The sequence below is a fragment of the Lepidochelys kempii genome, chromosome 2, assembly GCF_965140265.1.
Source record: "Lepidochelys kempii isolate rLepKem1 chromosome 2, rLepKem1.hap2, whole genome shotgun sequence".
Taxonomy (NCBI): domain Eukaryota; kingdom Metazoa; phylum Chordata; order Testudines; family Cheloniidae; genus Lepidochelys; species Lepidochelys kempii.
The window spans coordinates 258,313,262-258,337,859 of NC_133257.1; the positions used below are offsets into that span (position 1 = coordinate 258,313,262).

General features: G+C 46.9%; 1 protein-coding gene across 2 annotated transcripts in view; it reads left to right on the top strand.

The window, feature by feature from the left end:
* The first annotated feature begins 5,869 nt into the window (after positions 1-5,869).
* Positions 5,870-24,598, top strand: part of ACAA1 (acetyl-CoA acyltransferase 1) — a 41,407-nt gene continuing 22,678 nt past the window's right edge. The window contains exons 1-3 of one of the 2 annotated variants that reach the window (XM_073334722.1): positions 5,870-6,103; positions 22,329-22,422; positions 22,773-22,830. In XM_073334722.1, coding sequence (XP_073190823.1) covers positions 5,921-6,103; positions 22,329-22,422; positions 22,773-22,830 — 335 coding nt within the window. In that variant the 5' untranslated portion in view covers positions 5,870-5,920. The remainder of the gene's footprint in view (positions 6,104-22,328; positions 22,423-22,772; positions 22,831-24,598) is intronic. The other variant, XM_073334721.1, reaches the window with a different exon arrangement.

Below are 24,598 nucleotides of genomic sequence, written 5' to 3' on the forward strand. Positions count from 1 at the left end.
AGTTGCCTTGTGACTGTTACTGGACTGGAAGATGGTGTGATGTGTTCTTTGACTGCTAGTCCCTATTGTTGTTCACAGTGGGATGCACATGTGCCCAAGACTGGAACCTCTTCAATAGCCATGAGTGCTCATATGAACAGTCTAGTTGAAGTCAACACCTGCATCCTCCATCTCCTCATGCTCTGAACCAAGGGCATAAGCTGTGGTGCACACCAACTGCCTGGCCTGTTCCTTTCTACCGCTCATGGTCTGGGACAGAACCCTTCAGTGTACGTAGCCTCTCTACCATTCTGCTCAGACTTCAGTTCTGAATAATTTGTAATAGTTTTATCTTAGTTTGAGAATTGGGGGTCATTCCCCCACATTGCTCCTGAACTGTTTGGGGGCACCTCCCCAGATTCCAGTCTTCCCAAGATTCCAGGTTTCACTGGTCCTGAACACCTGCCATGTTCTGGATGCTCTGACATTATCAGGGAGCTATTCACCGGTTCCTGTTTCAGTCCTGCTGCCACAAGACAGACTGTACCCTCAGACAACTCCTGTGCCTTGGACAAACAGGAGGTGGCACTGATGGTTTCCCTGTTGTTCCAGACATGAAACATCAGCCAGTACAGGGCTTCCAGATCCTCCTGGAGGCCTCTATGTCCCCGTGAACTGTGCTATTGGGGGATCAATTATACACACACACAGCCCAGGGCCTGTGTCTGTACCCTTATGATCTCACCCACTGCCCATACTGAGACTCCTGAGAGTCATATTTTTGGGCCCCAGACTAGAAGGACTTTGGGCACTGTTTTCAGCAGAGATAATCTTCTAGACAGGAATCTCAGTTGTCCTCCATGCCACCACCCCTGGCGTACTTTATTGAGCAGGAACAACTGGTCTCACCAGATCATAGAATATCAGGGTTGGAAGGAGTTCGCCAATAAACTACACAGGAATGTAGGACCTTAGACCTGGACAAAGGGAAATGGGTTGCCAGATCGTCCGTTCAGGCATCACTTGATGCAGCAGGTTTCCAGTCCCGTGGTGACCTCGGTACTTATGAGTGGGGCCTCTTGGTTGCAGTCATCAAGATTTCCCAAGGAGGTCCAGGCAACAGCAGAAATCTCCCCTTCAAGGATAATGTAGCCCAGAGTAATGGGTCTGGGGAAAAGGGGAGCCAAGCTTGTTGCCGGACTGATAACAGATGGGGAAGACAGCAGTGGGCTCACCTCGCCAATAGAAGGGGGCAGAGGAGTGTTGAGCCTTGTGAGTGGGCAAACCGTGTGGGATGGACAGTTGACTAAGCCAATCGGAGGCAAGATGAGAAGAGGCTAACCCTGCCTGAGGAAGTGCAGGCGATCCCCTGACTATCTCCCCCATCGGAGGGAGTGCAAGCAATCCTCGTAGACTCATAGACTCTGAGGCCAGAAGGGACCATCATGATCATCTAGTCTGATCTCCTGCACACTGCAGGCCACAGCTCCTCACCCACTCACTCCTGTAATAGACCCCTAGCCTCTGGCTGAGTTACTGAAGTCCTCAAATCATGATTTAAAGACTTCAGATTACAGAGAATCCACCATTTACACTAGCTAAAACCTGCAAGTAAGCCTGGCCCCATGCTGCAGAAGAAGGCAGGAAGACCCCAGTGTCTCTGCCAATCTGACCTGGGGAAAAATTGCTTCCTGATCCCACATATGGCCACCAGTTGGACCAGGAGCATGTCAGCAAGACCCAAGAGCCGGACACCTACAAAAAAAATCCTGTGTAGTAACTCAGAGCCTTCCCCATCTAGTGTCCCATCACCGGCCGTTAGGGATATTTGCTACTAGCAGTCTCTGATCAGCTACATGCCATTGTAGCCAGTTTCATCATACCATCCCCTTCATAAATTTATCGAGCTCAGTCTTGAAGCCAATTAGGTTTTTTGCTCCTACTTCTCCCCTTGGAAGGCTGTTCCAGAATTTCACTGTAACAATGATTGCCCAGGTTGTAATCTGGGCTGCTGAACAGCTGTGTCCCCTCATACTCCAGTCTGCAATGCCTTTTATCAGGGGTGCCATTTCAGATTTTGGTAGGGTGGGGTTATTTTAGCTGTGATTCCAGGGGTTACTTAGGTACCTGAAAACTCTAGTTTTTCTGGCCAATAACTTAAAGCAATTAGCTGACAGGACAGAAGCCCTATATCTAATTCTTATATACAAGAAATTTAAATAAATATTAGACCGTCTCAGCTCTAATACTAACACGCTCTGACATCTTGTGGCAAGTCACTCAAGGAATACTGGTTAGGTTTAAAATGTTAATTTATATTCTTACGTTGTTACTAACTCTGCGGAGAGAGAGAGACCCTGTTAGGACACTTGGGTTCTATCTCCGCTCTGGAAGGGGAGGGGAGGGGAGTCTAGTGGGTTACAGTGGGGGAAGAAGATACATCTGGATTTTATATATAAGAACATCAGAATGGCCATGCGGGGTAAGACCAATGGTCCATCTAGCCCAGTATCCTGTCTTCCAACAGTGGCCAGTACCAAGTGCTCCAGAGGGAATGAACAGAATAGGCAATCAAGTGATGCGTCCCCTATTGCCCACTCCCAGCTTCTGGCAAACAGAGATTAGGGACACGCAGAACATAGTGTTGCATCCCTGCCCATCCTGGCTAATAGCCATCGATGGACCTATCCTCCATGAACTTATCTAGCTCTTTTTTTAACCTTGTTATAGTTTTGGCCTTCACAACATCCCCTGGCAAAGAGTACCACAGGTTGACTGTGAAAAAATACTTTCTTTTGTTTGTTTTAAATCTGCTGCCTATTAATTTAATTGCGTGACCCCTAGTTTTTGTGTTATGTGAAGGAGTAACTAACATTTCCTTATTCAATTTTTCCTGCCATTCATGATTTTATAGACCACTATCATATCCCTCCTTAGTCATCTCTTTTCCAAGATGAAAAGTCAGTCTTTTTAATCTCTCCTCATACAGAAGCTGTTCCATACCCTTAATCATTTTTGTTGCCCTTCTCTGTACCGTTTCCAAATCCAGTATATCTTTTTTGAGATCAATATGTGGGCATACCATGGATTTATATAGAGGCAGTATGATATTTTCTGTCTTATTATCCATCCCTTTCCTAATGATTCCCAACATTCTATTATCTTTTTTGACTGATGCTGCCCATTGAGTGGATGTTTTCAGAGGACTATCCACAGAGACTCCACGATCGCTTTTGTGAGTGGTAACAGCTAATTTAGACCCCATCATTTGAGAGAGAGAGAGAGAGAGAGAGTTAGGATTATGTTTATTATCCCTTTCTTAATGATTCCCAATACTCTGTTAGCTTTTTTGATTGCCACTGCACATTGAGAAGCTGTTTTCAGAGAACTATCCATAATAACTCCAAGATCTCTTTTGTGACGGTTAACAACTAATTTAGACCCCATCATTTTGTATGTATAGTTGGGATTATATTTTGCCATGTCCATTACGTTGCATTTATCAACATTTTCATCAGCCATTTTGTTGTCCAGTCAACCAGTTTTGTGAGATCCTGTTGTAACTCTTTGCAGTCAGGTTTGGACTTACCTGTCTTATATCATCTGCAATTTTGCCACCCCACCATTTACTCCTTTTTCCAGATCATTTATGAATAAACTGAACAGCACTTGTCCCAGTACAGACCCCTGGGAGACACCACTATTTACCTCTCTCCATTCTGAAAACTGACCATTTAGTCCTACCCTTTGTTTCCTATCTTTTAACTAGAGTGCCTGGCAGTGCTTTCAGTATCATCTAATGACCCTTAATTTAATTTAATGACAAGCCTTTTGTTATCTTAATCACCTTGCCTCAGTTTATAAACAAACTCCTTGCCCTCAGGGCGGAAGCTTGGAGCAGCACAGAATTCATAGGTTTCAGAGTAACAGCCGTGTTAGTCTGTATTCACAAAAAGAAAAGGAGTACTTGTGGCACCTTAGATACTAACCAATTTATTTGAGCATGAGCTTTCGTGAGCTACAGCTCACTTCATCGGATGCATACTGTGGAAACTGCAGAAGACATTATATACACAGAGGTGAGAAAACCTGGATTTGTGCTGGAAATGGCCCAACTTGATTATCACTTTAGATAAGCTATTACCAGCTGCAGAGTGGGGTGGGAGGAGGTATTGTTTCATGGTCTCTGTGTATATGTCTTCTGCAGTTTCTACAGTATGCATCTGATGAAGTGAGCTGTAGCTCACGAAAGCTTATGCTCAAATAAATTGGTTAGTCTCTAAGGTGCCACAAGTACTCCTTTTCTTTTTACAGAATTCATAACATATCATACTCAAGCTGTGTTGGAGTTAAGAGCTCCATCTGGGGCTAGGGCATGAGCTGTAAGCAGACCTCGGGTACAAAATTGGGGGGAGGGAGAAGTCCCCTGTTCCCCCTAAATGGCACTCCTGCCTTTTACACTGCTTTGCTATGAGAGCAACCACTCCTGGTCCTGCTCACATACTGGGCGACACCAGCAACTTTCCAGTCTCAAAAAGAAAAGGAGTACTTGTGGCACCTTAGAGACTAACCAATTTATTTGAGCATGAGCTTTCGTGAGCACGAAAGCTCATGCTCAAATAAATTGGTTAGTCTCTAAGGTGCCACAAGTACTCCTTTTCTTTTTGCGAATACAGACTAACACGGCTGTTACTCTGAAACCTGTTTCCAGTCTCAGGCATTCTCCCAGAAATGTGCCCCTTGTACTGAACAGTGCCTTCAGTCAAGGAATATCACAACTGAACCATCAGAGAATAACAGAGAAAATAATAATAATAATAAATAGTATTAATAAGAATAATAATACCTTCTTAGTGGGCACCACCGATGGGGCAGTAGCAATAATGGTTCATTTGTGACATTGCTTGGCTGGAGGCACCGTTCAATTCTTCTCCAGCAAAAAGGTCCAAGATCCTTATTACTATTCTTTGTGATCCAACAGAGTGTTTCCCTGAGATGCAGGTTGAGATTTCTTCTGAGCAACAGTGTTACAAGGAAATATCTAGGGAGGAGTGTGGACATATATACAATCCGGTTATTTTCTCAGTTTGTGAAAAATCCTTATAGGATTTAATAGAAAATGAAAATATTTATATTTTTATAACTATCATATAGACTTTAAATAAGAATTGAGCCCCCCCCCCGACACTATTATAGGATGTTCGTTCAAACAAAACAAACTCACTCAAAAAAACCACAACCAAACTAAACTAAAAAGTGTAGAGGCAGGCTCTTATTCTCTGTTAGAGTCATTTCTACAGAACCCTTTCAAATTTCCATAGGGCTCTACTTGTCTCATCCCTGTTAAATTCTATCAGACATTTCCATAACGGGACAATAGATGCTTTTCCTTGACAGCCTGCTCTAGCAAACCTGGGCGCTGTGACATTCGTGTGGAAGGATGGGTTTGACGGTAGTGGGGTTGTGTCTGACTCTAGGTCAAGCTGGGAGGAAGAAGGAATAGGCCCAAAATTGACCTAGGAGGGGACCCTATCTAAGTGGGCTTAGGCTATGCCTCCACACTAGGCAGTAGCTACACTGTCTCATGCACAAGGCCGGCAGGACAGTGTCAGCAGTAGGTCAGGGTCCATTGCGAGGGTAACTGAACCGGTTGGACACAGCACTCAACTGGGAGGATGGAAGACTACAGGCCCCAGCAGGCAAAGCGCCAAAAGTCTGTCCACTCGCGGTGGCGCGTTGCATCCTGGGGCCTGTAGTCTCCCAGGAGCCCAGCCCTTCAAAGTAGGGAATTGTCACCGGGCGCCATGTTATGCAAATCAGGGGGCGGCCCCTCACTCGCTCGCCCTTGGCCCCGCCCGCAGGGCCGGGGCGGGGCGGGCCGGCTCTGTCCCAGAGTCCCGCGCGGCCGCAGGCTCCGGGAGGCCGCCGGCCGGGACGCGCGATGCAGCGGGTGACGGTGGTGCTGGGGCACCTGGCGGCTAGGCCTGCCGGGGGGCCGGCGCTGCGGGCGGCTCAGTGCGGGGGGGTAGCGACGGCGCCCGGCCACGACGGGGAGCAGGACGACGTGGTGGTGGTGCACGGGCGGCGGACCCCCATCGCCAAAGCCAAGCGGGGCGGCTTCAAGGTAACCCCGGTTGGGGGAATCCCAAGGGGGCCCCGGGGGTGCGGGCTGGGGGGCCAGCCCCTAGAGCCGCAGTGGTTGGCTGGGGCGGGGGAGCCCTGAGGGGAGGAGGGGTTTTGGGGTAGGGGGCTGGGGGGGGAGCCCTGAGGGGTTTTGGGGGGAGGCCTGAGGGGGTGGAATTTGGGATTGGGGGGTTGGGAAATTCAGGGGAGTAGGGGTTGGGGCCGGAGCCCCCACGGTAAAGGGTTTTCCCTCTCTGCTCTTACCATGTGTGCCCTCATCTCCCCTGCTTTAAAGGGGGCTCTGCACTTCTTTCTCTGCACCTGTGTGTCCCCTTCCCCTGTGTTCTCGGGCTCTCCCCTCTCTGCACCAGGGTGGCTAGATGAGGGCAAATCCCCAGTGTAGACCTGCTGCACGGGTATTAGAAGCGTGCAAGTGACTTTATTGGTGCGAGTCGCTTTCTGCACTAGTGCAGTGTCTGAGGGCACAGACGCTGCTGCTGCAGTGCAGCTGCGCCACTGAAGCGTGCCTGGTGAAGACACTCTATGCCGACGGGAGAGCTCTCCTGTCAGCATAATAAAACATCCTCTGCAAATGGCAGAAGCTACGTCAGCGGGAGAATGGGCAGTGGTAAGAGCCACCCAGGGAGCCCAGGCTGCTTTGGGGAACCCTGGACCCTCCACCTGCCCTGGGCAGGGGCTAGGGTGCCTGAGAGCGGCCCCCAGACCATGTTCCCGCCTCCAAGGGCACACCGCTGCCCATGGGCCCTGGTGACAAGCTGCACCTGCTGCCAACTGTGCTTTGTGCCTGTCAAAGTCAGATTCAGTACTCGCATAATTTGTCAGACCACTCTGTTTATTGGCAAAGCACTTTGCCAATGCACCCAGATATGTGAGCCCCTCTCTGAGGCTCAAGCTAACTTATTTATACAGATAAGCCAAAGCCAATTTAACATAAGAGATAAAAGGAAGCAGAAACTGACAAATATACATACATATCTTATTTGCATACTAATGTTTACCAATCTTCTAGCTCAGTAGGAGCTCTAAGTTAATTAGTTTGAGGACCCATTGTCTCACACTCCTTAATGTTTCTCTTCCTGACAACTATATTTCAACAAACCCTTCAAGTAGCATTTCTTTAATGAATTATAATTTCAATATAATTCATTCTACTTTCACATGCCGAAGGCAGCCATTACGTGCAGCAGTGCGCCTCCTGTTGCCTCTGGCCTTCCCAAATTGCAAGCCTCGGACAACGCCCCCCCTCCATTTCCCAAACTATGCCCATGCCACTGCTGCTCCATGCCTGCCTGAGGCTACTATGCTGATGTTAAAAAATGGGCGGGCATGACCCTCCACCTTTTGAAAGCGTTGGGGCCCTGGCTTCCCTGGTTCTGGGCTTGCAGGATGTGGGGGGCCCAAATGTTCTTTTTGCCCAGGCCCCCAATAAATCTTAATTCACCTCTGATTCATAACTCTGAGAGACACAAGTTATGCCAACATAAACTGTAGTGTAGACATAGTCTAAGGCATGGAACCAGTGGATCTAAACTGATAAATCCCCAATGTGTTGTGCGCAAACTTCTGCCCTGAAGCCCCGGCCTGGCTATCCCTGTCTGCAGGAGGTCTCTTGCCTACTGTAGATTTGTGACCTGAAAAGCTGCTCTGTTTCCTCTTAAACAGTGTATGGAAAGAAGATTGATGTAGTCATTAAATAAAACTAGTTGGCTAGGTTGCAAAGGCCTTGCACTCAACTTGCAGCTGTTTGCCTGAATAATGTGAAGAAGAGCTCTGTGTAAGCTGGGAAGCTTGTCTTTCTCACCAACAGACATTGGTGTAATAAAAGACATTGTCTCATCCACCTTGTCTCTCTAACATCCTAGGACTGACACAGCTACAACAACACTGCTTACATTAGTAATGTGATAACATTTGAACACTGCATCTGATCAATTCCAAAATTTTAGAGAATATTCTGGGCATCAGTGGTCAAAACCCTACTGATTTTGAGGAAAACTGGGGAACTGAAAAGGGGGGAAATTGAAGACACACGAAGCCTCTGCCTGCTCTTTTGCAGAGGGTCTCAAGACTGTGTTATCTATAGATAGGGCTTCTTATTTTAAGCTTTAACTGATAAACACCCTGTAGTGAGGCGGAATAGCCTCCCTCCAGACTTGAGAGCGAAGGACCACTACGCTCCCCCTGGTGGGCAAAGCCGAATCTGCCCCGCCACTCTTCCTGGAAGTACCAGAGCGGGACAGGAAGTATAAAGGGAGGACTGTGCATCTCAGTTGAGCAGAAGCCAAGGAAGGAGATGGATGCCTCCACTCTGCTGTGGCACCCTGGAACGGAACATGCACTCTGCAGCACCTGCCCTCAGAGAAGACTGACCCTGAAGAGGAGTTGCCGGGACTGCTGTCCACTGCGTACCCAGAGGAGCCCGAGGACCTGTGGACTACAGAGGTACCAAACTCTGGGGAGATAGGAAGTAGCCCAGGGATAGCCGACTACTGTCTGGCTATGTTGCTGGCTGACTCAATGTGTTGCTGCTGGATCCCCGCTGACCCAGTGGCGGACCACTCCGCCATTGTTAGGGCCCTGGGCTGGAACGCCATGGAGTCAGGCGGGCCCGCATTCCCCTGCCACCCTAACCTTGGGCCAGGAGGCCTATGTAAGTCTACTGTCTGCCAAGCTAGGATTGTAAGCTTGGCTGGCTCTCCCCCCAATGGAAGCCCCTAGACTGTCGGGACGCTCACCCCTGCCAGAGCCTGGACTGTGGGCTAGTCTACACTGGCAACATTAAAGTGCTGCTGCAGCAGTGCTTTAACGTAGCTTGTGTAGTCGTGGCAAAGCACTGGGAGAGAGCTCTCCCGGTGTTCTAAAAAAACCACCTCCACAAGGGGCGTAGCTCCCAGCACTGGCAGCATGGCTCCCAGTGCTGGTGCACTGTCTATACCGGCACTTTACAGCACAGAAACTTGCTGCACTCAGGGAATGAAATGAGCGCTTATCCAATAAACACTGGAAAAACAACAGAAATGGCTACTTGTTTCTAAGGGCTTGTCTATGTGGAGCAGTAATGTGCACTATGGGACGGGGGCGGTGATTTCTAAAGCTCGCTAATATGTTGCAAATGAATTAATCCTTGTAGACCCTCTTGGTGGGCACTAAAGGTTCCCTAGTGCACTTTAATGTACTACTGTTTGAAACGGTACCATATTAAAGCACCCCAGGGAACATTACAAAGACTAGTCATTACAGTATATGCTATTGTAATGGTACATACAAAAAGCCCTGAAAACCCCTGCGTTTTGGACATTTACATAAAACACAAATGCTGCTCTCCCCTCCTACCCTCTGACAAATATAATTTATAAACCCTCAAAACCAGAAGTCCTATCTATAGAGTAAATAACTGGTTGATCGCACCCATTATGCCTTTTAGCCTAACAGTTACCCTATCTCATTTCTGTTCATCTTCCCAAAGGAGTTTAATAGATTGACATTCAGAATGTCAGTCTCCTAGACAAATAATAATGTGGGTTGGGGGGAAAGGAATGATGGTACATGTATTGCTCCTGGTATGGGGGAGTAGGATGGGGGGACTGTGATATGTAGGAAGGGGGACCCACAGAACCTCTGGCAGGGGGGAAGGTGGAAATGGGGGGGGGGACATACACCCAATGGCATAGGAGGAATGGGGAGGTGTATACACAGTGGCATGGGGAGAAGGGGAGGCCCTGGTATAGGAGGAATGGGGGCACACAGAATCTCTGGCAGGAGAGAGAATGGGTGGAGTTGGGAGTTCCTGAAAGAGAGAGGGATGGGAGAGTGGCACACAGGGAACTTGGGGGAAGGGGAGGGGTGCAAGAAGCCCCAGGTGTGGTGCAAGTAAGGCTATGAAGTGTGAGACCTCATAGCTAAATGAGGATTTTAACTGTATGTTGCGATTTGGAAATTGAGAGGAATTGAAGCAGTAGACAGAGGTTAATAGGAATTAATCTCTATACTGAACTGGATATTAAATAAAAAGAATTATAATGGAATGGCAGCTTCGTTATAAAAGACTACTATTGTAAGCATTCTAAAATATACATGGTGACTCAGATTGTCTTGAAATTTGCTGTGCCTCGCAATTTGGGGATAGGTTAGAGGTCCAAAGTTGGGTCATATGAGCTAGATATTCCCAAGATAAAGCCCCTTAATTCATGAGTTTACAAAATCGTTTAGTTCTTATAATGTTTTTGTGCACATCCAAGGCTCAGACTAAGGTTCTGAGCCTCTCCAAACTGATATTGTTCTGGATTAATCTCAGATAGTGCATGGCATGTTTTTTCACACCCCTGACAGACAAAAATTTTACCGACAAAAGTGCTTTTGTAGACAAAGCCTCAGTTTGTGGAACTCCAGCTCAGCTTGAACCAAACTGATGCTTCAAAGGAACTGAAGCGTATGTGTGCAAAGATAGAGCTCCTGTTGCAAGCTGGCAGGTTTGCTGGCAGCCAGTTGTCACAGTAATTGAGTTGCTCAACATGAACATGCTGTTGCCGTTGGCACTGCCACTGAGCTACACCTATGTATTGAGTTGGAGCGCTATTCTTGGCCTCTTTCAGAGAATGTGTCGTATGCATGTTCCTGGCTCTGCCTGCATTCTGCAGGAGCTACTTTTGGAAGCTTTATCCTGAGACCAAAATTTCTGGTTTAACAGTGATATTAAGTGTTCTAAAATCCACGTACAGATTCTGATTTTCAAGGAAATTAATGCTAATTAGAGGGAAGATGGAAGACTCTAGTAAGCAGTTAGGGTAATGTAATCCTGCCTCATTCTCCTCAACCTTATCTATCCACATTGAGGATGCCCCAACATGCTATAATACACATACTAGTGCAGTGGATTAGGAAGTACTGAATTGGGTGTGATGGGTTGGACCCCCGCCCATCCGGGATGCCACATGATGTACTGGAGTTTCTCTGAGCCCTCCTGCTCCACCAGCCTGGATTCCCTCTCCCTGTTTTGCTTAATTAGGCTCTCTGGCCTCTTGCAGCGCACACACACACAGGTAGAACCACACCCATCTGCAGACACAGACTGAAGTCAGCTCTGTGTGAGTGGACTTATCCAGCATTCATGTGCACACCCCTCAGCCCTGGTCTACACTAGGACGTTAGGTCGAATTTAGCAGCGTTAAATCGATGTAAACCTGCACCCGTCCACACAATGAAGCCCTTTATTTCTACTTAAAGGGCTCTTAAAATCGATTTCCTTACTCCACCCCTGACAAGTGGATTAGCGCTTAAATAGACATTGCCGGGTCGAATTCGGGGTACTGTGGACACAATTCGATGGTATTGGCCTCCGGGAGCTATCCCAGAGTGCTCCATTCTGACCGCTCTGGACAGCACTCTCAACTCAGATGCACTGGCCAGGTAGACAGGAAAAGAACCGCGAACTTTTGAATCTCATTTCCTGTTTGGCCAGCGTGGCAAGCTGCAGGTGACCATGCAGAGCTCATCAGCAGAGTTGACCATGATGGAGTCCCAGAATCGCAAAAGAGCTCCAGCATGGACCGAACGGGAGGTACGGGATCTGATCGCTGTTTGGGGAGAGGAATCCGTGCTATCAGAACTCCGTTCCAGTTTTCGAAATGCCAAAACCTTTGTGAAAATCTCCCAGGGCATGAAGGACAGAGGCCATAACAGGGACCCGAAGCAGTGCCGCGTGAAACTGAAGGAGCTGAGGCAAGCCTACCAGAAAACCAGAGAGGCGAACAGCCGCTCTGGGTCAGAGCCCCAAACATGCCGCTTCTATGATGAGCTGCATGCCATTTTAGGGGGTTCAGCCACAACTACCCCAGCTGTGTTGTTTGACTCCTTCAATGGAGATGGAGGCAATACGGAAGCAGGTTTTGGGGACGAAGAAGATGATAGCTCACAGCAAGCAAGCGGAGAAACCGGTTTTCCCGACAGCCAGGAACTGTTTCTCACCCTAGACCTGGAGCCAGTACCCCCCGAACCCACCCAAGGCTGCCTCCTGGACCCAGCAGGCGGAGAAGGGACCTCTGGTGAGTGTACCTTTTAAAATACTATACATGGTTTAAAAGCAAGCATGTGAAAGGATTACTTTGCCCTGGCATTTGCGGTTCTCCTAGATGTAGTCCTAAAGCCTTTGCAAAAGGTTTCTGGGGAGGGCAGCCTTATTGCGTCCTTCATGGTAGGACACTTTACCACTCCAGGCCAGTAACACGTACTCGGGAATCATTGTAGAACAAAGCATTGCAGTGTATGTTTGCTGGCATTCAAACAACATCCGTTCTTTATCTCTCTGTGTTATCCTCAGGAGAGTGAGATATAATTCATGGTCACCTGGTTGAAATAGAGTGCTTTTCTTCAGGGGACACTCAGAGGTGCCCATTCCTGCTGGGCTGTTTGCCTGTGGCTAAACAGAAATGTTCCCCGCTGTTAGCCACAGGGAGGGGGGAAGGTTGAGGGGGTAGTCATGCGGTGGGAGGAGGCAAAATGCGACCTTGTAACGAAAGCACATGTGCTATGTATGTAATGTTAAAGGCAAGGTTTACCCTGAAAGAGTGTAGCCACTGTTTTATAAAATGTGTCTTTTTAAATACCAATGTCCCTTTTTTTTTCTCCACCAGCTGCATGTGTTTCAATGATCACAGGATCTTCTCCTTCCCAGAGGCTAGTGAAGCTTAGAAAGAAAAAAAAACGCACTCGCGATGAAATGTTCTCCGAGCTCATGCTGTCCTCCCACACTGACAGAGCACAGACGAATGCGTGGAGGCAAATAATGTCAGAGTGCAGGAAAGCACAAAATGACCGGGAGGAGGGGTGGCGGGCTGAAGAGAGTAAGTGGCGGGCTGAAGACAGGGCTGAAGCTCAAATGTGGCGGCAGCGTGATGAGAGGAGGCAGAATTCAATGCTGAGGCTGCTGCAGGACCAAATCAGTATGCTCCAGTGTATGGTTGAGCTGCAGCAAAGGCAGCTGGAGCACAGACTGCCACTGCTGCCCCTCTGTAACCAACCGCCCTCCTCCCCAAGTTCCATAGCCTCCACACCCAGACGCCCAAGAACGCGATGGGGGGGCCTCCGGCCAACCAGCCACTCCACCACAGAGGATTGCCCAAAAAACAGAAAGCTGTCATTCAATAAATTTTAAAGTTGTAAACTTTTAAAGTGCTGTGCTTAAAGTGCTGTGTGGCATTTTCCTTCCCTCCTCCACCACCCCTCCTGGGCTACCTTGGTAGTCATCCCCCTATTTGTGTGATGAATGAATAAAGAATGCATGAATGTGAAGCAACAATGACTTTATTGCCTCTGCAAGCGGTGATTGAAGGGAGGAGGGGCGGGTGGTTAGCTTACAGGGAAGTAGAGTGAACCAAGGGGCGGGGGGTTTCATCAAGGAGAAACAAACAGAACTTTCACACCGTAGCCTGGCCAGTCATGAAACTGGTTTTCAAAGCTTCTCTGATGCGTACCGCGCCCTCCTGTGCTCTTCTAACCGCCCTGGTGTCTGGCTGCGCGTAACCAGCAGCCAGGCAATTTGCCTCAACCTCCCACCCCGCCATAAACGTCTCCCCCTTACTCTCACAGATATTGTGGAGCACACAGCAAGCAGTAATAACAGTGGGAATATTGGTTTCGCTGAGGTCTAAGCGAGTCAGTAAACTGCGCCAGCGCGCCTTTAAACGTCCAAATGCACATTCTACCACCATTCTGCACTTGCTCAGCCTGTAGTTGAACAGCTCCTGCCTACTGTCCAGGCTGCCTGTGTACGGCTTCATGAGCCATGGCATTAAGGGGTAGGCTGGGTCCCCAAGGATACATATAGGCATTTCAACATCCCCAACAGTTATTTTCTGGTCTGGGAATAAAGTCCCTTCCTGCAGCTTTTGAAACAGACCAGAGTTCCTGAAGATGCGAGCATCATGCACCTTTCCCGGCCATCCCACGTTGATGTTGGTGAAACGTCCCTTGTGATCCACCAGAGCTTGCAGCACTATTGAAAAGTACCCCTTGCGGTTTATGTACTCGGCGGCTTGGTGCTCCGGTGCCAAGATAGGGATATGGGTTCCGTCTATAGCCCCACCACAGTTAGGGAATCCTATTGCAGCAAAGCCATCCACTATGACCTGCACATTTCCCAGGGTCACTACCCTTGATATCAGCAGATCTTTGATTGCGTGGGCTACTTGCATCACAGCAGCCTCCACAGTAGATTTGCCCACTCCAAATTGATTCCCAACTGACCGGTAGCTGTCTGGCGTTGCAAGCTTCCACAGGGCTATCGCCACTCGCTTCTCAACTGTGAGGGCTGCTCTCATCTTGGTATTCATGCGCCTCAGGGCAGGGGAAAGCAAGTCACAAAGTTCCATGGAAGTGCCCTTACGCATGCGAAAGTTTCGCAGCCACTGGGAATCGTCCCAGACCTGCAACACTATGCGGTCCCACCAGTCTGTGCTTGTTTCCCGAGCCCAGAATCGGCGTTCCACAGCATGAACCTGCCCCATTAGCACCATGATGCATGCATTGGGCAGGGCCCATGCTTTCAGAGAAATCTCTGTCCATGTCCTGATCACTCACGTGACCGCGCTGACGTCGCCTCCTCGCCCGGTATCGCTTTGCCAGGTTCTGGTGCTGCATATACTGCTGTATAATGCGTGTGGTGTTTAATGGGCTCCTAATTGCCAAAGTGAGCTGAGCGGCCTCCATGCTTGCCTTGGTATGGCGTCCGCACAGAAAAAAGGTGTGGAACGATTGTCTGCCGTTGCTCTGACAGAGGGAGGGGCGACTGATGACACGGCTTACAGGGTTGGCTTCAGGGAGCTAAAATCAACAAAGTGGGTGTCTTTACATCAAGGAGTATTTCAGGCAGGATTTCATGGAGGGTTCCAATAAGAAATGGTGCACCTAAGTTATCGTTCTTATTGGAACAAGGAGGTTAGCCTGGCCTCTGATTGATACATGGCTAGATTTACCTCGCTGCACCTTGTCTGTGAGTGACTGCAGTGTGACCTAGAGGAATGAGTCCCCTAGACAGGGGAGGAGGCAAATGAGTACAAAACAAATCTGGTCTATTTCTTGTTTTGACCCACTCCATCTATCTTTTACATCTTTGGCTGGCAGCAGACGGTGCAGAAGGACTGCATGCCATCCACATCTCATGGCTGCTCGGCAGAAGATGGTACAGTACGACTGCTAGCCATCCTCATCTCTTGCCTGCCTGGCAGAAGATGGTACAATACGACTACTAGCAATCCTCATCTCTTGCCTGCCTGGCAAAAGATGGTACAGTACGACTGCTAGCAGTCCGTATCGCCTGCCCGCTCACCATAAGACGGTTCAATAGGACTGACTGCAGGACTAAAGAGAATGACCTGGTCAAGTCACTCCAAATTTAGTCCCTGCGCCCATGTCTCCCCAGGCGCTCCCAGCCGACGTGGCCAGGAGCACCTCGGACACGACGAGGACGACTACCAATCGTATTGCACTGTCTGCTGCCAGAAGGCAATGGGTTGCTGCTACTGTGCAGCAAAGCCGTACCGCGTCTGCCAGCACCCAGGAGACATAGGGTGACGGTTACCTGAGTGGGCTCCATGCTTGCCGTGGTATGGCGTCTGCACAGGTAACTCAGGAAAAAAGGTGCGAAATGATTGTCTGCCCTTGCTTTCACGGAGGGAGGGAGGGAACGGGGGCCTGACGATACGTACCCAGAACCACCCGCGACAATGTTTTAGCCCCATCAGGCATTGGAATCTCAACCCAGAATTCCAATGGGCAGCAGAGACTGCGGGAACTGTGGGATAGCTACCCACAGTGCAACGCTCCGGAAGTCGACTCTAGCCTCGGTACTGTGGAAGCGCTCCGCCGAGTTAATGCACTTAGAGCAGTTAATGCACTTAGAGCATTTTCTGTGGGGACACGCACACTCGAATATATAAAACCGATTTCTAAAAAACCGACTTCTATAAATTCGACCTTATTCCGTAGTGTAGACATACCCTCAGTGTGAAGAGAGATATGCACATCTTCTTGCCCCTTCAGTTAGAAAGTTTACAAACTGGGTTTAATAATAAACAAAACAAATTTATTAACTATAAAAGGCAGATTTTAAGTAGTTAAAGGAATAGCAAAAAGAACAAAGCAGGTCTACTAAGCAAATAAAACAAAACACGCAAACGAAGCTTGATTCACTAAAGAAATTAGCTACAAATAGTAATTTCTCACCATAAATATTGTCACAGGCAGATTACAGAGAGTTTTGAAAGTCGGCAATAATTCCAAAAGTTCCATCACCAGCATCCAGCAAGAAGTCCACAGCCTGGATTCAAAGTCACACAGGTTCTGGGATGGGTTCTCATGGCGGACACGCCTTCGTCCTCTGTTGTTCACTACTGAATCCGTAGGATTGTCTCAAACTCCCCTATTTATAACCATTCATACCCAGCTCTGACTGGCTTAGTCATGTATGCCACCAGACTGCAGGCAGTCCCTGTGACAACAAAACCCCTGTGCACTGTTACTGACATGTACAGAACTCAGTACTGAAATGATGGGTACTTGATCCCTCAAAGTACATCTGCACTTCTTATATCAACTCTTCCAGTCTGCTCCAACTGATCCCTCTACAATTCAGTACAGCTACACTAAACACAGCTGGAGTGCATGCAAATAAATACTACAAGAATACAAGACACACAATGGCACATTTTCTTAGTTGTCCTGTACATCTACATATTATGGCACTACCCTTACTGAACCATTCCCAGTGGCTATTACCAGCTTAATGGGATAGGTCAAGATTGCATTGTGGGGTGGCGTTTTTCTTAACTCTACATTTCCTGGTTGTCAGACTTTTGAGTGTAGTTGAATTCGAGGTTCTGGAAGGGCACAAGGCACCACCAGGCAGGGCTGAATTACCCAACAGGCAGACTAAACATGTGCTTAGGGCACCAGCAGAGTAGGGGGCACCAAAACAATGAGTGTTTTTTTTTTAAGTTTGATATTTGATATTTCAAAAAAAGCATCGAAGTAGACATCATGGGGAAAAATCAGAACTTTGTTAGACTTTCTTACATGCCACTACACACTCTTCTCCCATTTTTCTGTTCTCTTTTTATTACTTATCCCCACCTACCATGTGCTGCGCACTCTCTCAATCTTGTTGGCCGCAGTGCTGTTGGTTGTTGTCCGGTGGCAGTACGTTTTTTCTCAACAGTCCAGTTACTTTATACATTTTTCTCTGCCCCAACACTCCAGTGGGCAGTTCTTAAACCATATTTGGGCAATGATTGTGTGTTGAAATCTCTTTCTAATACTCGCTGGGAGGCACATGCAGTGGCAACAAGTACAATTCTGGAGTCCTACTCAAAGATTGTGGATGCATTAGAAAGTATAGCTGAAGACCAATCACAAAAGGGAGAAATTATACGAGAGGCAGAAAACATTGCAAGCAAGATGCAAGAACTAGAGTTTGTATTCATGTTGACCATGTGGAATGAAATTTTACAACACTTTTACCACACAAATCAAGCTCTCCAAGAAAGAGAATTGGATTTGAAAACGTGTGCAGACCTCTGTCAGTCATTAGCAGACCACTTACACACTTTGAGGAATGACTTCGAAAGATTTGAAGACATATCAAAAGATCTCTTGCCTGGTACTACCTACAAAGAAGCCCAGTCCCGCAAGCGAATCGGGGAAAAAACAAGCAAATGATAGCTGTGCAACAGAAACAGCATTGAATCTTAGAGACAAATTTCACGTATCTACCTACTACACTATAATTGATACACTTGAAGCTCATATGAAGAGGAGAGGTGAAGTGTACAAAGAAGTATCAAGTAGATTTTCTTTTCTAAACAGTATGGACTTATCTGACCAACTATATTCGCAAGTTTTCCAAAAGCTAGTTGACTCATACCCTGTTGGCTTGAACATGAATCTCTGTGGAGAATTGCGGCAGTTCCACTGTGATATGCGCGCAAAGTTTAATGAAACAGGAAAAATGAAATTCAGTCACATTGATCTTCATGACACAATACTGAAAGACGGAATACAGTGTGTATTTCCAAATGCAGAGATTGCACTACGTATTTGTCTAACATTGATGATTACTAACTGCTCTGCAGAACGCTCTTTCTCAGCTGAAAAGAATAAAAAACTCTCAGAACAACAATGTGTCAGCACAGACTTGATTCACTTTCTCTATTGTGTATTGAAGCAGACATGTTTTCGTCGAGTCAGCTTCAATGAACTTATCCAGAATTTTGCAATCAGAAAATCTAGAAAGAAGCTATTTTAATTTCAGCATACATGTAAATTTTGTGTCATTTCGAAAAATAAAATTTTATTTTACGGTATGGTATTGTTTTTATTTTGAATTACATATGGGGGGCACCATAATCTTTTCAGTGCTTAGGGCCTCTAAAGGTCTTAATCCAGCCCTGCCACCAGGCAACCTTATTTCTGCATTAGTGAAGCTTTTGGACTAAGGTTTAAACAACAAAGGCTCTTTCTGGGTCGATTTAGTATAGCATCAATCCTGTGAAGCACCAAGCTCCTTCAACTCAAGTATATCAGCTTGTGGGATCTGGCCATATATCTTCCCAGTGACCTCTTTCTTTTGCCAAAGTAAACCCAGGAACCATAGAATCTAGTTTGAAATGCTGGGCTGTTGTGCACTGTTATGGCTAACAAACTGGAGCTGCTTTTGAATTGGAAAGATTTACAACAGCACTATTTCTTGTACTTACCAAAGCAGAATGGAAGGCAGTGTGTTGTCACAGGGCTTGAAAAATCCACAATGTAACATGGACAATATACAAATGTTGCTCTAAATTGCAGAACATGTGGTTAGTTACTGGTATATTGGCTGGTAGGATTAATAGATCTGCAAATTTTTCAAGCCCTGTATTAACATAAATCAGTTGGCCATTAAAATAGTATGGGGGCAAGTCAGTGGGAGGGCATTGTTTCTAATTTCCCCTTAAAGCAACATTCACTCTCTTAAATGCTCTTCATAGCATGTTTTATTGGACTGAGTTCTGTTGGTGAGAGATCCAAGCTTACACAGAGTTCTTCAGGAATCAGGTCTGGGAAAGGTACTCGGAATGTCACAGATGAATACAAGGTGGAAGAGATTGTTTAGCATAAGTAAAAAGAAAAGGAGTACTTGTGGCACCTTAGAGACTAACCAATTTATAAGAGCATAAGCTTTCGTGAGCTACAGCTCACTTCATCAGATGCATATCGTGGAAACTGCAGCAGACTTTATATATACACAGAGAATATGAACCAATACCTCCTCCCACCCCACTGTCCTGCTGGTAATAGCTTATCTAAAGTGATCATCAGGTGGGCCATTTCCAGCACAAATCCAGGTTTTCTCACCCTCCACCCCCCCACACAAATTCACTCTCCTGCTGGTGATAGCCCATCCAAAGTGACAACTCTTTACACAATGTGCATGACAATCAAGTTGGGCTATTTCCTGCACAAATCCAGGTTTTCTCACATCCCCCCCACCCCCATACACACACAAACTCACTCTCCTGCTGGTAATAGCTCATCCAAACTGACCACTCTTCAAGTTTAAATCCAAGTTAAACCAGAACATCTGGGGGGGGGGGGTAGGAAAAAACAAGAGGAAACAGGCTACCTTGCATAATGACTTAGCCACTCCAAGTCTCTAGTTAAGCCTAAATTAATAGTATCCAATTTGCAAATGAATTCCAATTCAGCAGTTTCTCGCTGGAGTCTGGATTTGAAGTTTTTTTGTTTTAAGAAAGCGACCTTCATGTCTGTGATTGCGTGACCAGAGAGATTGAAGTGTTCTCCGACTGGTTTATGAATGTTATAATTCTTGACATCTGATTTGTGTCCATTTATTCTTTTACGTAGAGACTGTCCAGTTTGACCAATGTACATGGCAGAGGGGCATTGCTGGCACATGATGGCATATATCACATTGGTGGATGTGCAGGTGAACGAGCCTCTGATAGTGTGGCTGATGTTATTAGGCCCTGTGATGGTGTCCCCTGAATAGATATGTGGGCACAATTGGCAACGGGCTTTGTTGCAAGGATAAGTTCCTGGGTTAGTGGTTCTGTTGTGTGGTATGTGGTTGTTGGTGAGTATTTGCTTCAGGTTGCGGGGCTGTCTGTAGGCAAGGACTGGCCTGTCTCCCAAGATTTGTGAGAGTGTTGGGTCATCCTTCAGGATAGGTTGTAGATCCTTAATAATGCGTTGGAGGGGTTTTAGTTGGGGGCTGAAGGTGACGGCTAGTGGCGTTCTGTTATTTTCTTTGTTAGGCCTGTCCTGTAGTAGGTAACTTGTGGGAACTCTTCTGGCTCTATCAATCTGTTTCTTTACTTCTGCAGGTGGGTATTGTAGTTGTAAGAAAGCTTGACAGAGATCTTGTAGGTGTTTGTCTCTGTCTGAGGGGTTGGAGCAAATGCGGTTGTATCACAGAGCTTGGCTGTAGACGATGGATCGTGTGGTGTGGTCAGGGTGAAAGCTGGAGGCATGCAGGTAGGAATAGCGGTCAGTAGGTTTCCGGTATAGGGTGGTGTTTATGCGGTTCATATTCTCTGTGTATATATAAAGTCTGCTGCAGTTTCCACGATATGCATCTGATGAAGTTAGCTGTAGCTCACGAAAGCTTATGCTCTAATAAATTGGTTAGTCTCTAAGGTGCCACAAGTACTCCTTTTCTTTTTGCGAATACAGACTAACACGGCTGTTACTCTGAAACCTGTCTTTAGCATAAGTAGTTAACATGTATTTCAAGGGACCATTCAAGGTGAAGTGGCCTGTTAACAGCCCTCTAGTCATAGGGAGGAAAGAAATGGGTGTCGGGGGGGGGGGGGAGACGATGACGACACAAAGGCAGCTGGGCGGGGTTGTTAGTGAGTTATAGATTGGATTTATGGCTTATTACCACAATGTCTATATTCAGTCCATGGTTTTTAGTGTCTAGCAAAGTTACTAATTTAAGCTCGCAGGCTGTCTTTTGAAAGTGTTGTGCAGATTTCCTTTGAGGATGAGAACTGAAAGGTCAGATATAGAGTGATTGCTTTGTGAAAAGTGTTCAGCCACAGGGGATGTGGTGTTTTTCTCTTTTATCATTTTCCTGTGAGTTCATCTGAGAGCATAGTGATTGTCTGGTTTTACCCACATAGTTGTTGTTGGGGCTTTTATTGCATGGGATGAGATACACAACATGTGATAGGCATGTGTATGACCCATAGATCTTGAAAGGTGTTTTGTGGGGGGTGTTGATCATTGTAGTAGTGGAGATATGTCTGCAGGTTTTGCATCTGTTGTTCTGGAAGGATCTGGTGCCACTTTGAGTTGGTGTATCCTAGTCCCTGGAGAGCTTGCTTCTGATGATGAGCTTTGGAGAGGTTTGGTGGGTTGTTTGAAGGCCAGAAGATGGGGTTTAGGAAAGATTTCTTGGAAGATGGAGTCGCCATTGAGTACAGGTTGTAGTTGCTTGATGATGCCCTCTATGGATTCCAGTGTGGGGTGGTAGGTGAAAATTAGGGGTGTGTAGTTGGAGAGGGTTTTAATTCTGTACTGAACAGGTTCTCTGTGGATATTTGGGTGCCCTTTCCATGATGCTTCTACTTCTCTGGTAATGTCCTTTTTTGTTGAAGGTGGTTTTGAGTGTGTTACGGTGTATATCACAGACTTTCTCCTCAGAACATATTTTGTGGTATCTGAGTGCCTGGCTGTAGATAACAGATTTCCTGGTGTGTTTGGAGCGGTTACTGGATTTATTAAGTTAGGTGTAAAAAGAAAAGGAGTACTTGTGGCACTTTAGAGACTAACCAGTTTATTTGAGCATAAGCTTTCGTGAGCAACCGCTCACTTCATCGGATGCGATCATCTATGGCTTTTTTGTATATAGTTGTCTGTCAGGTTCCAGTGCTGAAGCTGATTGTGGTGTTCAGGAAGTTGATGCTAGTCTGGGAATGTTCCGGAGAGAGTTTAATGGATGGGTGATGGTTGCTGAAGTACATGCCTCAATACAGAAATAACCCACACTTTGGCTGCACACCTCTTTGCTTGAAAGTTTCTCTTTCTCTCACTAACAGAAGTTCATCCAATAAAAGATATTACCTCACTCACCATGCCTCCCTAATATCCTGGGACCCACACAGCTACAACAACACTGCATACTTCACAGGATGTGCCGTTTTTCCTTTCAGGATACTACTCCTGATGAGCTGCTATCTGCTGTTATGACAGCTGTCCTTACAGATGTCAGTCTGAGTCCTGAGAAAGTGGGAGATATCTGTGTTGGTAAGTGAGCCCTCTTCATTCTGAACTTAAACTTCCAGTCTTGGGCCTCTCTCTGAAAACAAGAGTGCCCTTTGTGGCCAATGGATGCCATCTAGGCAGAGCTCTGAAATCAGCAGGGTGTTAACACTACACTAGAATAGTATTAGCTTAATCTCCAGTGTGTCCTCTGCCGGGGGGCTGTTTCCTCTTCTGTCAGGGGTATGGGCTCTGATTTAAGAGTTCTTCTAAAACGTTGACTGTCGTGATCTTAATATTAAGATCTTAATACGCTCAAGCGTCTACAGAGTGTTAAATAGCCAGGGTAAAGAAAATGCAGCTAATCAATTGGAATTACATGTCTTTGCATGCAGGGAATGTGCTGCAACCTGGAGCTGGGGCTTTCACTGCAAGAATTTCCCAATTTCTAAGGTAAATTTTCTTTCTCCTTGAGTGAGACTCCTTTCATTGTGTTCTCTGGCACTGAGTTCTCCTGGGTACTGAGAGAAAAGTGGAGATGTGACTCTTGAACTCTTCCAAAGCCAATGTCCCCTAATCTTTAAACTAGAAGTTAAACCTTGACTCACAGTTCAAAGTCCCTGCTTATTTTATATTGTCTCACACATTTCAGACTGGGAGGAGCAAGCTCTATTGCATAATATATTGTTAGCTTTTAATATATTCTCTTACATGTAGTTACCAATTTCTAGCAAAACTAGCAAAAATGAGGTAGAAAAATAATTTTGGAAGTCAGGAAGGAAATTGGTAATGGTATGAACAGCTTTTCACCCGTAGAGGTAAAGTCAGGTTGGGTTGGTAGTAACTAAGTCACTACTGCACAAATGATTAGTGGCTCTTGTGAAATGATTTGTTGGCTCTGCCCAATACCTCGTGAATCATTGTCTCAGTTTCTTGCACCAGCACAACTGGCAATGATAACAGAGAGGTTAAGGACTGAATTCTCTTCTCACTGCTAGTTGGGTTCACTGGATGCCAGGGCTGTGACATGGGTGCTGTGTGACTAAACGCTTTCTCCAGGGACTTACTGTACCTGCTGCTGTTTGTACCACAATACAGATCACTGAGTAGTCTAAAGGTCTTTTCTACACTACACAGTCAGGTTTCGTCGACAAAACAGCGGAGGTGTACACGCTTTAGTGTGCCTTCCACCGATTTAACTCTCCTGCTACACCAACGTAATTAAACCATCTCAATGAGTGGCATAGAGCTTTCGGTGACCAAGTGAGAGCGACACACTGTAAGTGTAGACACTGATCTCCAGGAGGTATCCCACAATGCCCATCGTGACCACTCTGGTCAGTAATTTGAACTCCACTGCCGTGCAGCCAGTAACACAGGCATGCGCCCCTCCCCCTTTAAAGCCCCAGGAATTTTTGAAATTCTACTTTCTGTTTGCTTGATGTGGACATTTCACATAACATATTTCCAGCTGGCCATGCTGACTTTTCACAGCAAACACGCTCCAATCTGGAGTACACTGGAGTTGTTGGGTCTATGAGGAGAGGAGGCTGTGCAGTCGCAGCTCCGATGCAGCCGTAGGAACGTTGACATCTACGAGCAGATTGCTCATGGCATGGAGGAGAAGGGGTACGAAGGGGACATGCAGCAGTGCCATGCTAAGATCAAGGAGCTGAGGCAGGCATACCAGAAGGCAAGGGAGGCCATCGGTTGCTTTGGTGTGGCACCAAAAGCATGCCACTTCTACAAGGAGCTGCACGCCATCCTCGGCAGTGACCTTACCTCCCCCACCCAGAGCCTGTGGATGCTTCAGGGGGACTGGAGGCAGCAGCCAGCGGAGTCCACCCCGAGGGTGAAGTGGTGGACAAGGAGGTAGAGTTGGAGGAGGATGTGGGACAGGCAACAGGGGCATCCGGTGGTGTGGCAAGCCAGGACCTCTTTTTGACTCTGGAGCGGTCTAGCCAGTCCCAGTGCTTTGGCCTCCCTGAAGCAGAAGGGGGAGCACTGGTAAGTACTCGTTTTGATACTACACGGTTACATGAGGTAGAGATGTCCTTAATTTTGTTATACGCTGCACGTGGGAGAAGGGATAGAAACTAACAACACTAGCTACCGTTTTCATCTGCTTCTCATTCCCCTATGCAGCTGTACAATGTGGGCCCTGCAAAAAAAAGTTTAATGCACACCGGGATCACCTGGGAATCCTCCATAGAGATCTCTA